This window comes from Panthera pardus, unplaced genomic scaffold, assembly GCF_024362965.1.
Source record: "Panthera pardus isolate Hobbes unplaced genomic scaffold, ASM2436296v1 HiC_scaffold_5, whole genome shotgun sequence".
Taxonomy (NCBI): domain Eukaryota; kingdom Metazoa; phylum Chordata; class Mammalia; order Carnivora; family Felidae; genus Panthera; species Panthera pardus.
In genome coordinates this window covers 14246695-14259918 of record NW_026526980.1, presented here as the reverse complement: position 1 = coordinate 14259918, position 13224 = coordinate 14246695, and the positions used below count along the sequence as shown (strand labels likewise).

The 13224-nt window shown below is 48.9% G+C and overlaps 1 protein-coding gene across 1 annotated transcript in view; it reads left to right on the top strand.

Annotated features, from left to right (window-relative positions):
- The window catches only part of COG7 (component of oligomeric golgi complex 7), an 84097-nt gene that overhangs the window by 65171 nt on the left and 5702 nt on the right, over positions 1-13224 (top strand). The window contains exons 13-16 of the mRNA XM_053894367.1: positions 133-273; positions 6453-6536; positions 10405-10519; positions 12481-12624. Coding sequence (XP_053750342.1) covers positions 133-273; positions 6453-6536; positions 10405-10519; positions 12481-12624 — 484 coding nt within the window. The remainder of the gene's footprint in view (positions 1-132; positions 274-6452; positions 6537-10404; positions 10520-12480; positions 12625-13224) is intronic.

The following is a 13224-nucleotide window of genomic DNA, read 5'->3' as shown; positions in this document are numbered from 1 at the left end:
AGGCTTGGGAACACTACTGTATAGACCTGCCCCCTCACTGTTTTCCTCTCAGTGGCTTTTCAAAAATGTCAAACTAGCTAAAACCTTGGTTACAGCCAGGACCTAATAGCCTTTTGTGTTTTCTTGTCTTAGGAAAAAGGGTCAAGTAACCACAACCTACTGTCTGCATCTCGCATGGCCCTGACTCGACTTAACCAGCAGGCCCACCAGCTGGCTTTTGATTCCGTTTTCCTGCGCATCAAACAGCAGCTGCTGCTTGTTTCCAAGATGGACGTGAGTTTCCCACTGACTGCAGACACCCCCCTGGGCACTGCCTCCTTCCCAAGCATTTTTTAGTGTGGGCACCGCCTCCTCCCACCCCCCAGGAGCTTTAGGAGGAACCGTTCTAACTCTCCTGGCTGAAAGGCCCACCTTACAGACTCACTGTTCCCTTGCAACTCGCTGCTTAGCAAGAATTTCTTATCTTAATTGGAGTCACTGAGATGCTTTCTTTCTAGACTGCTTCTTGGGATTATTATTACTGCTTGATTAACTTGCGCCATTTGGATCAGCATAGCTGTGCCCTGGCAGGGAGAAGTGAGGGAGATCCTGTGCCCCTGGATAGGCAGGGGCAGGTCACAGCAGCTCTTCATCCCCTGAGATTGCATCCTTTCCAGGAGGATTGTTTCTGGAGCTCCACCCAGGAGAGCGCCTCCCCAGATCTGATCTGGTGATTTTGACGGAGTTTGAAGGACTCTGCTCTTTTCTGTCCTTGATGCCTTTTCTTTGTGGCTGTTCCCAGAGTACCTCCCTTCCCTGGCTTCTGTTCTACTTGTCCTGACTCCCTTCAAGGGACTACCCATCAGTCACAGCTTCTCCACTGGTTCTGAGTTCCTCGGGCCCCATGTCATCACTGCCACCTGGATTTCTAGGACAACCCCTTTGCCAGCCTTTCTCAATGACAGTTCCAGGCTCTCTGGATTCAGCTTTGTTTTGTTTGGTTTGTTTTGTTTTTAGAGATAGTGTTTTGAGAAAGATCCAGTTATGGACCTTTAATAACCAAGAGATCTTTTAGGAAGTGGAAAGAACTGGGAGGGCACGATTACAAGTTCCTTACTTCCTGCCACCCTCCAGAAAGCCTACGAGGCCAGGGCTCAAGAGCTGCTCACTTCACCGTATGACCTGGGTGAAGTCTCTGGGTCTCAGATCCCCCATCCATGAAACAAGGGGTTGGACCACATGCTTTCAAAGTTCTGAAATTCCATGATTTTCATTCTTTATGATTTTTTCCCTGAAAAATGCCAGGGGACCCACCCTGGTCAGATTCTGTGTTTCTGTTGTGGGTGGGGGAGGGCGAGACTGGAGGAGAGGTGCTCCTGTCACAGCGCGGTGGAAGCGATGTCTGTGACTTGGGCCTGCCGGATCGCGCGGCTTCCTGTGTGAGCCTCCTCTCCTCGTCAAATGCGGGTGAGCTGTTTCTGACCGTGCAGATACGTGAGGATTTGTATTATGATAGAATTTAGCCCAGCAGCTGCCACAGAGTACATGCTTAATATTGCTGGCTTTCTTCTCTGCGATTCTCATTTTTTAAGTAGGAATGACAGTTTTTTAGAAGTAAAAATGGCACATACTCATTTTCAGAAATTCAGGTGGTACAGGAACGTACAATGAAAAAAGCAATAAATCCCTCAAAATCCCACAGTGTAGAAATCAGTGGGAATGTGTGGTGTTCAACCCAGACAGACACCTCTTCCTGCCCCAAGTTGGAGGCTGGCCGGGCACCAGTGGATAGACAGATGGATCCATAGAGGGGATGCACTGTCCTGCACGTGCTGTTCTTTAAAGCCAAAATGTATACAACATAACGTTCATTTGAATGTGACTAGAAAAGGAAGATCAACTAAGTGAAAGCAGAGGAATCGTGGAGACTGAGATAACAGGTTCTTCCCCACAAAAGATATCAGCCCCCAGAAGATCTTTCCAACGTTGCTGAAAAAAGATTACGAAAACCATCAAGAGGCTGGGGTCCTTGCTTTGGGTTAGTCATGTTTGCATCTCAGGTAGCTGCTGATACCAGCTGAGCTGCTCTGAAAGAGGAGGAGATTAGCATTCTTCATCCTTCCCATCCCCCTCCCCAACCTCCAGATCTGGCTGCTTTTATTATTTTTCTTCGCTTTTCTTTTTTTTTAAATTAAAAAAATTTGGGGGGGGGGCTCCTGAATGGCTCAGTAAGCGTCCGACTTTGGCTCAGGTCATTGTCTCGCAGTTCATGAGTTCAGATCCCACGTCGGGCCCTGTGCTGACAGCTCAGAGCCTGGAGCTTGTTTCGGATTCTGTGTCTCCCTCTCTTTCTGCCCCGACCCTGCTTACACTCTCTCTCCCTCTCTTGAAAATAAACATTAAAAAAAATTTTTTTAATGAAAAAAAATGTTTATTTGTTTATTTTGAGGAGGAGGGGGGGTGGGCAGAAAGAGAGGGAGAGAGAGAGAATCCCCAGCAGGGTTAGCACTGTCAGGGTAGAGCCAGACGTGGGCTTGAACTCACCAACTGTGAGATCATGACCTGAGCCAAAACCAAGAGTCAGATGCTTAACCGACTGAGCCACGCAGGTGCCTTTTTTTTTTTTTTTTTTTTAAATAATCTCTACACCCAGCGTGGGGCTTGAGCTCACAACCCTGAGATCAAGAGTTGCATGCTCCACCAACTGAGCCAGCCAGGTGCCCCTATTTTTATTAAGAGCTTAAAATCTTTTTTTTTTTTTTGAACTTCATACAGTAATTTTATTGTTGGTAGTAATGGTATAGCTATTTTGAAACTATTTCATGTGTAATGTAGGATAAAACAAGCAATTCATGTTAATGTTAAGAACCAGGATCTTTTTTTTTTTTTTTTTACCTCTTTTTTATTCCAGTGCAATTAACATACAGTGTTACGTAAGTGTCAGGTACACAGTATAGTGATTCAACAATTCTGTACTTGACTCAGCACTCATCACGGTAAGTGTGCTCTTGATCCCCTCACCTAGGTCACTCATGCCCCCACCCCAAATCCTAAAATCTTGACCCTCTGTTCTGGAAGCTCCGTTCTTTCCGCTGCTCTTTTACCCCCACTTCTGTACTCCAGAGCCCCCGCTACAGTTGGGCTCCTGGTTGCCTGAATCTCACCTCCTCACTCAGGCCTCACCGCCACAGCCCCCCGGGGCGCTGGGAACTGAGGTTAGGAGGAACTGCTCTCTGAGAGTTGCCAGCGGGGAAAGCACACAACACAAAGGCAAACACTTGGGCCTTAAGGATTTGAAAATTAAACCCTGGTCATTCGGTGTTTGTTTTTAATGTTTGCCAGTAAATTGTATTACCCTTTTACATTTCAAGAATATAAACCAACACTGTATTCCATTTCCAAACAGGCTGTTGACGTTTGCCCACATTATCTGGTGACAGATGGATAGAAAAAGTCTGTTTGAAGGAAATTTTAAATAAATTTTGAACAATTAAAAAATAACCTACACCATTTCCCTGTCGCCCTAAGTTGCTAAGTGCCTCCCTAGTTCGATCCACACCCACCCTTCTTGCAAACCACGTTCCACTCCGGCTCTTCTCCCTTCTCCCCTCTGCCCTTTGCCTGTCCACTCTCCTCCCACCTCCCCACGGAGCCTTCTGGAGCCTTCAGGGGCCTCCAGCCTGCAGTGTGAGTCCCCTGGATGCACTTGGGGGATGCTGCCCTTTCCCTGCAGCTCAGCCCTCGCACCATCCCCTCTCCCAGCTCACTGCCTCCCTGGCCTTCCTGTCTCTGCCCTCTTGCCTCTGCTCTTTGCCAGTGACCTCACCACTGTGTTGCATTGTTCCTTCTTTTTAAAGATGTCTCCTGTCTGTTCCTGTGGCCACTGCCCTCGATGGGCTTCTCCTCCTCTCCCAGCTGTTCCTTGAGCTTTTATCTGCCTCCCCACCCTCAGTCCTCCTGAGGTGCTGCATTAATCTTCACAAAGCACCACTCTGACTTTGTCCCCCGACTCAGGACCCGTCCCTACCTCCCCAGACCCAGTGTAAGGGTCGATTTAAAAAAACATTTTATTGAGGAGGTGTTCACACATATGCAAGAATGGGGAGAGGAGTCTACTGAACCCCACGTCCTCATCACCCTGCTCCAGCATGGTCATCTCCTGGCCATCTGTCTCGTATATACCCCTTCTCTAAGGGGGGGCAACTCTAAAAATAATCACAGTGCCATAATCACCCCTAAGTCAGAAATGATTCCTTGATATCAGTAATCAGTGTTCAAATTTCCAATTGTCATAAAGGTCATAATTTCACCGTCTGAATCAGGACCCAGGTTCATTGTGCACATCGGGATTGCTCGATGTGTCTTTTATGAACTACAGACCACCCTTCCGGACCCTTCCCTCCCTCTCCTCCTCTCCTCTCCTCCTCTCCTCTCCTCTCCTCTCCTCTCCTCTCCTCTCCTCTCCTCTCCTCTCCTCTCCTCTCCTCTCTCTCATAGTCTCGCAATTTATTTGTTGAAAATAAAGCCCTTTCTTAGCCCACAGTTCAGGGCTACACTTTCTCTTCCAGTCTTCTGTCTGTGCACCTCAGGCATCCCACCGCCCTCTATAATCAGCCGGAGCCCTTGCTCCTCAGAGCTCTTACTGTATCAAACCTTGCATCTGCCCCTGAGAACTCCCAAGTGGAAGCCTGGGTGCGTGGGGGTTTATAGCGTGGGAGCATATCAGGGGGTCTTGGTTTCTCAAGGAGCTTCTGGAGAGCGAGGACCAAGTCTTACACTTCTTTGTCTCCTCTCTGCCAAGTGGGGCACAAGGCTCTGTGCATCATGGGCACTCGGTACATGTGGGTGATCAGAGTGTGTCTTCTTAATGGGGTGGGAGTTAACTGAAGAAAAGCAGGCTATTTTGAAACAGAAGAGGATTCTCATGCAAGAACAAGGAACTTAGAAAACTAGGGGTGGGGGTGGGGAGGAAAAAGAACTGGTCTCAAGCAAAGAAAATCAGAACCGAGCCGGTGCTAGGGGACGTGGGGAGGGCAGCTGAGGCTGAGCCTGGGCTGGGAGCCCAGGGGTGCACGTGGTCATTACATTCCCGGAACGCTGCTTAAAGGATCAAGCAACCAGATCGGGCATCAGGTGGCTGTGGAGAGCAACTCCACCGTGACCTGGGAGCCACTCCAGGAGCGCAGCCAGAGAGGGCCTTGTTTTCCAGGCTGGCTTTGGGGTGACTCAGGCTGGAATGAAGAAACTAGATTTCTGTATGAAGGCGTGCCAAGTTCTGTATGAACAATGTAACCATGGACGTGCTGGCAGTGTGCCTGACTCTAGAGAGAATGCTGGGGAGGCTCAGTTGGTGATACCGGAGATGTACTCACTTGAAATGTCAAGAGGAAGAGCATCTCCCCAGATGACAGAGGAGTCACAAAGAGGACAGAAGGGCAGTTGGTGGGGTTTGGAGATTCTTTCCATCCCTGAGAAATAAATCCAGAAGACAGCTAGAAATAAAAGCAGTTAAGTATGTCAGTAAGTGTGGTTTGGATATTCCTGCAGCCAGAAAGCGCTTCCCAAGATAGGGATTTACATGTGATCCTCTGTGGAGGATCTGGGGCTGAAGACCCCGGGGTTAGCAAGGCCACCTGCACCCAGCAGCTCTTACCCTGTAGTGCCCACCTAGTAGAGAAACTCAGACCTCAGGATACACAGCTCTTCACAATCTGAGTGGGATCAACAACTGGGATCCATTCCCACCAAATAGGTCTGTTGAGAAGATAGGAGCTCCTGTTTTAGGGATCTATAGGAATGCAGAGGGGGGTGGGGAGAGGGAGAGAGAAAGGATTATTTTCTCTGTGGCAGGTTTCAAGGTGATGATTTAAATTTTAACATTTATTTTTATTTTTTTTAATGTTCATTTTTGAGCGAGAGAGAGAGAGGCAGAGAGAAAGGGAGATGCAGAATCTGAAGCAGGCTCCGGTCTCTAAGCTTTCAGCATAGAACCTAATGCAGGGCTCAGACCCACAAGCCACGAGATCATGACCTGAGCTGAAGTTGAACGCTTAACCAACTGAGCCACTCAGGCACCCATGCTTATTTATTCTTGAGAGAGAGAGAGAGCGCAAGAGAGAGAGAGAGAGCGAGAGTGGGAGGAGCAGAGAGAGAGGGAAATACAGAATCGGAAGCAGGCTCCAGGCTCTGAGCTGTCAGCACAGAGCCTGATGCGTGGCTCGAACCCACAAACCGTGAGATCATGACCTGAGCTGAGGTCAGAAGCTCAACTGACTGAGCCACCCAGGCGCCCCTCAAGGTGATGATTTAAAGAGAAGTCCCTGATCTGTAAAATAGTGATGATTTCCAAGGCCATCTTGGAGCAAAGACACCTATAGGAGTGGTGCATTCTTCAAGTATTTTCTGGCATGTGGTGCTTTTCTGTGGCACCTGGCTTCTGTGACCTTGACCGCTTTCTGTCTTTCCTCCCCTAGAGCTGGAACACAGCAGGCATTGGCGAGACCTTGACCGACGATCTGCCCACCTTCAGCCTCACCCCTCTCGAGTACATCAGCAATGTAAGAGTTCCGTGCACTTTTCTCCAGGGGCAGTCATAGCATTGCAGACCGTGCCTTGTCTTTTGATTCTGGCCTCCTGGGAAAGTAGTCATTACCGCATCGGTGCTGTCTGAACCTATGCTTCCTATGGATGGAGTAGTTTCCATCCATATCCAGGACTTTATTTATTTTTTTTTTAATTTTTAAAAAATGTTTATTTAGTTTTGAGAGAGAGAGAACGAGCACGATCAGGGGAGGGGCAGAGAGAGGGAGACACAGAATCTGAAGCAGGCTCCAGGCTCTGAGCTGTCAGCACAGAGCCCGACATGGGGCTTGATCCCACAAGCCATGAGATCATGACCTGAGCCGAAGTCGGGCGCTTAACCGACTGAGCCACCCAGGTGCCCCCATATCCAGGACTTTAAGGAAAGGCGGCTGATTTCCTTATTAAATCAACTGACGAAAAACAAGCTGATTTCAAAAATGTAACATGTTCATACACCTCCCGATGTGAGGCATGACCAGTACCTAAGGGCATCACAGTGTGAGTACACATAGGAAATTCTGACTTGGGAGGACAGGAAGCAGGTGGCCAGATTCTTCTCTGGACTTTTCAGAGGAACAGTGTGTATATAGTTCTGAATTCAAATTCAGCAAACATTTTAGTGAGCACCTATTATGCACCAGGCCCTGTGTGGAATACTTTCATGTGGAATTTCACAGCAGGAAATAAATCTCTTAAGAATTGTATTTATAGAGGTTTAATATTAGAAAAAGAACAGAATAGACCCTACAGGGGAGCGGGGCAGTTCAGGGTCCTTTCCTCCATTCACCCCTGGGAATTGACAGTCACCAAGACATCTGCACGTGGCCTTTCTTGTCCTTCCTTGCTGCAGTCTAGCTCTGTCGCTCTTGGAGGTCAGTGTGCATGACAAATACTGGGTAGAGGTAATATAGTCCAGCTCTGAGAGACATCTGGGATTCTCCAGGGTGATTCTGGGATAAGCAATCTCTGCCTAATGCTGTCACTTTAGAACCCACTGCTGTGCCAGTTATGACTCTATTGTAAGAGATACAAAGGAATTTTAAAAGTGACCCTTGCACGGTTAGACATGTCTGGTGATCCTACCAGCAGTACCGAGGAAGATGGCATTGTTTTCTCTGTCGGTTGGGAGGGTGTCCAGTTCAAAGTGGCAGTCACTTTCCTCCCGTTTTCCAGGCCATTACCTGATAACCTTTACTGATGAAACTATTCAGATGTGGGCTGCTTTTCACAACAATGGCAATAACCTTATTTTTAGAATTGAGCCAGTATGCATTACAATCTAAATTGATTCCGGAAATGATGATGCTGGAAGGGACTTGAGAGATTATTGAATGATCTTAAGGAATCATTCCTGAGGAAACTGAGACATGGAGGAGTAAGGGAGGGCCCTTTTCCACCTGGCGTGACGCCCCTGAGTTACAGATTGTCCCTGGGGGCTGGTGACGTGCACTCAGGAAATGAACACTCATCGAACCCACACTGTGTGCAAGCTCAGTGCCAGGCTTTTATCAATGCCATGAGTTAGCGCGCCATCTAGGCAGAATTTTATCTTGACAACAATGTGAGCTGGTCGGCAGTAATGTTTCACAGGCCAGCAGCAAGGCTGTGGAGAGTGAGAGAGGGGCAGGGAAACCATTTATCCAGTGGCCACTCTGTTAGGACGCCAGGAGCTTTATGCATGTATCACAGCATTAATTTCACCCTTGGCACGGCCCTTTGGAGTAAGTATGAGGTCATCGTCATGTCAGAGATGAGGACACCAGGAAGGTCACACGGTGGTAGAGCCAGAACTCAAGCCCAAGTCCATCTGACCACAAAGCTAGCTCTTCATTTTTCCTGAGTCACTGAGCTTACCCAAACAGGATATCAAGGAGTATTTATTGCGTATGTGAGAACGGTAGGAAAATATCCTCAGGTGCGATGGTAGGCATCCCTGTCTGCACTGATTTCCAAAAGATGAATGTCGACAGAACTCCCGAGGGAGACCTGGAGTCATGGGAACTGTCCAGGGACCACAGCAATCCCCACCATCTAAGCCAACTCGTTGAAGTTTAAGATACCAGGTTATCGAAATTTGGCACCTAAGTGACACTTTGCCTCCTTGGTGAATGCCCTCTCCCACACAACAGCCGCACGAACATGATATAGGGCGAAATAGGAGAAAATGCTTTGAAAAATGAAAAACACTGTAGATGTGAGGTATAGTGATCCTGACGCTTCATTTCAAGTACAGCTGGGTGTGTGGATTTAGCCAGAAGGTCATGGCTACAGGTGGGAAGTATACCAAACACAGGAGCACTCCCCAGACTCTTTGCACATAGTCAGTATTCAGGAAGTACCTGCCACATGGAATCAGAATGGAGAAATCCCATAGCATCCTTTTCTTCCTCCAGCCTTGTGGGAAAATGATGAATTCGTTGCCATTTGCAAGCTGAAAGGCATTGTGATGGTTGTTATTAGTGAGGAAAGTGGCCCACTTGTCTAGTTTGAAATTTTTTATTTTTTTTTACATTTATTTATTTTTTGATAGAGACAGAGCACAAGTGGGGGAGGGGCAGAGAGAGAGGGAGACACAGAATCTGAAGCAGGCTCCAGGCTCTGAGCTGTCAGCACAGAGCCCGACGCGGGGCTCGAACTAACAGACCGCGAGATCATGACCTGAGCCGAAGTCGGACGCTCAACCGACCGAGCCACCCAGGCGCCCCCCACTTGTCTAGTTTGAATGAGAGACTGTACTAAGTAAATGAAAGGAAAAAAGGCTGACTTCGTTTATTTTACCATCTGTGTACCTCTTTAAAGGGAGAGCAAACTACTCTGTTTTGTTAGCATGATGGACCATAGGATGTTTAGACTTACTATAGCCAGCCCGCATTCAGTATTTGGAAATGTGTGGAATCTCCCTCTGGGCTGGGAGATTTTGGGGGTCTGCCACCGTGTCGGTGTGTGTGAGGCCAGGAGGGGAAAATCTTACTTGGATAATCCTTGGACTTACATTTTGCAGAATCAGTATCAACTGTAAATTTAAATGTATGGGATAAATATAGAACCCCCCAAAAAGCAACAACAGGGTCAAAGCCATTTAAGAAAAAAACAATATGTTGTCATAACCTGAAAATCAACCTCATTTGTGAAACAAAAGCATATATTGACCTTAAAACCAAAACAGGCATGAGTTTTAATAGAAACTGGTGTCTGAAGTCTACCCATGATGACTGCCATGTGCGTCTGACAAACACAGGACAAACACTGTATTATTTGTGGGCTCATCCCAAATGTCTTGTAATCCGGTCTTTTACGAGCCCCCACCAGCCAAGAAGGTGGTGTTGATCTTTATTTTCTAGAGTTTGTATTATCCAAACAACAGTTTCCCTCCAGGTTAATTCATAAGTAGCTTTTTTCCCCCAACAAAATTCCTTTCTTCTCGTAGTTAGAACATTTCTAAAAGAGAGACCCATAGCCAAGTCCAGGAGACAGGATTTGAACTCTTGCTTGGCCATGCACTTGCTGACCTTAGCACCTTACTGGTTTGGGATCTATGAATAGTAATAATAACTTGTTATTGCTTGTCGGTATCTATTACCTCATTTGAGGTAGAGATTGCATTGAATGCATTCCAAAAATAGTGAGGCCATTAGTGTGAGGATGAATCTGTGATATACATGCAAGTTCCCATTGATTTTTTTAAGGTGCTGTCGTAGCAGTCAGTATTACTGCACACTGGAAAGATCAGGGGCTGCCCCAGGCCTAATGGTTTTGTCTGCACCCTAAATGCCTGCACGCGAACGTACTGCAGAAATAATTACCTGTGTTAGTGTGGGCTGAAAGTGCTTTCTTCTGTTTCAGATTGGGCAGTATATCATGTCCCTCCCCCTGAATCTCGAGCCTTTTGTGACTCAGGAGGACTCTGCCTTGGAACTGGCGCTGCATGCTGGGAAGCTGCCCTTTCCTCCTGAGCAAGGTGAGAAGGGCCCGCCAGAAAGCAGGGAGGGGGCTCGCTGTAGCTGCCGGCCTCCCCCTACCCGCACACGCGCCTCTCCAGACTCCCTGGGAGAGAGTTGTTGAGACTCTAAAATAGGGACAGGAAAGATGGGGTCCACCTGATGTACCCCCCGCCCCCCCCAAGAAACTTCTGCAGGACAGAGTAGATTAGGGACAGGGTGACTGCCTCACCGTGTGCCAGGTGTCCCTGGAGAGGGGCTCCGCCAGTGCCCCTCAGCCGGGGAGGCAGTGGCACGAGGGTCCGGGGTCCGGGTCACACGTACTCACTGGAGGTGGAAGCGAGCTCTGCAAGGGTCCCACCCGGTGAATGCGAGCCCCTTCTCTCTGGGAACAGTGGCACCCAGAACAGTTTTGCTCGTGAGAACAAACATAAACCCTTCACCATAGAGGTGATGTTCCTGTCCAGATGCCTCTGGCCACAGCTTGTTCCCAACCCCCCAGGGTTCCTAGATCTCTAAACCGACAAGGTAAAATGACAATGAATTAAAACTTTTCCTTTTTCTCATGATCTGGGCCTGGCGAGGTTGAACAGGGACCGTATACTTTCTGATCAACAATCATCTTATCCTAACATTGGATATTATAGGCCTCCTTCATAAGGTTGGACAAACAGAAAAATCATGTGATATATAAAAGATTCAGCAGCTTAAGAAGGTATCACAGAATAAAATCACATCTGGTTCTGGGGCGGAAGCCCTAGATTTCACGTTCTTGGCCTTATGCTTGTTTATGTTCATCCTGTCTTGGTTTTTAACTTTCTAGTTTGTGCTTGTTGTATAGATGCTAGATATCAAATAAGGTCATGGGTTTGAAAGAATAAATCATGACGTCCTATCATCGAACATGATGGTGTTTCCGTTTTCCCACATGCCCTCTGGACGCCACTGTCTGCACAGATGATATTTGACATGCAGCTTTATGTTCTGTATTATTATTATTATATTATTATTATTGGTGGTGGTGGTGGTGGTGGCGGAAGCACTTTGCTTACCTTCTAAATGTACTATTATTCAGTGCTTGTCCCCATACTTTTTTGTTTGTTTTAATGTTGCTCTCCTTCCTCCCCTTCTTCCCATTTCTGCTATCAGGTGGCCACCTTCCTCCCACCCCCCAGCTCAGGCCTGTGTGGCCAGAGTGGCTGCTCCGTCCTCCCCCTTGCCCCGCCCCAGCCTGACTGGCTCTCCCCCACGTGGGCTTGTCACATCGCAATCTTGCTGGGATCTCGCAGCCATTGCCTGTTTCCTCTGACATGGGGTCCACGTGGTTCTCAGGGAGCCCTCTGTGACCTAGCTCTGTTCCCCAGCACCGCCCCCTGCTGCACCCCCCTCCATACCCCTTCTCCCTCCCCATAAGTGGTGTGACACCAAGAGTCACTGTGTGCATAGCACCAAGTGTGTGGCACACACACTCGACCCGTGCCAAGGCCTCTGGTGATTCCCGTAGCAGCCCCGGAACAGCAAGACTGTTGTCCCCTCCATTTTACAGCAGACGGCGAGCATCTCTGAGAGGTTGGGCGGCACCCAGCTCATCAGTGGTTGGTGGCCTTGGCCCAGGTCTCAGTCCTGACGTGCCACCTGTTCCCTGTTGGCTGTGACCACTCTCCCGCCTTCCCAGCTGGTGTGGGGCTGCCCTCCCTCCAGGCCCTCATGGCTACGCCCAGTCCCCTGCCTTTGGGAACACAGAGATCACTCTCCCTCCCCTGACTGTTTCTTCTTCTGAATCCTCTTCTCACTCAAGTCGATACCAGTTGACCTAAGTTGTGATTGTTTTCGGTTCCCTGCATTCCCCACTGAGACCACAGCTCCCTGGCGTGTTTGTGCATACAACACGTGCTGTGGGCCTGGTCACTCGGAAGGTAAAAGCTGTTGGCGATGGGATTGTCCTGAGCAGGACCTTCTGGTGACCTTTTCTCCCTCCTAGGGGATGAGCTGCCTGAGCTGGACAACATAGCTGATAACTGGCTGGGCTCCATTGCCAGAGCCACCATGCAGACCTACTGTGACGTGATCCTGCAGATCCCTGAGCTGACCCCGCACTCCACCAAGCAGCTGGTCACCGACATCGGTGAGTTCCCCCCCACCCCCAGGATGGGTGATGGGAGGGACAGCTGGGGCCCGAGGCATCTGTCGACTCCAGCTCTCCCCTTGACTTCACCTCTGGGCTTGGCTGTGGAGCGTGTTACAAATGCAGATTCTCTAGACCTGGCCCCCAGGGATTCTGGCCTTGTAAGTCTGGGTTGAAGGCTGGACGTCAGTATTTGGAAAAACGTCCTGGGGGATCCTGATGGGCTGCGAGGCTGAGCGCTGTTAAGGGGAGCTTCAGTGAGGCGAGTCGAAGTAAGTGATACAGACGTGTGTTGTGCTGCCTTGTCTTCTGCTGCTGCATTTGTATAATCACCCAAACCAATGTTGTCACCACGCACCAGGCATGCCAGGCAACGAGCCGAGCCCTCATACCCACATCCGGTGCCATGTTCACGTTCAGAGCTTCCCTGTAAGGTTGGCGTGTGACAGAGGTCTCCCCCTCCATCGTGCTGAATAACGAGGCCACCTACCTCGAGGCCATGGTACCTGCCTGCCCCCTGGGTTAGAGGGGCACGTGTCCACCTGCTCCCACCGGCACCCATCCCTACAGAATGTGGTGCTCTGAGGCTGGGGTGCTGCA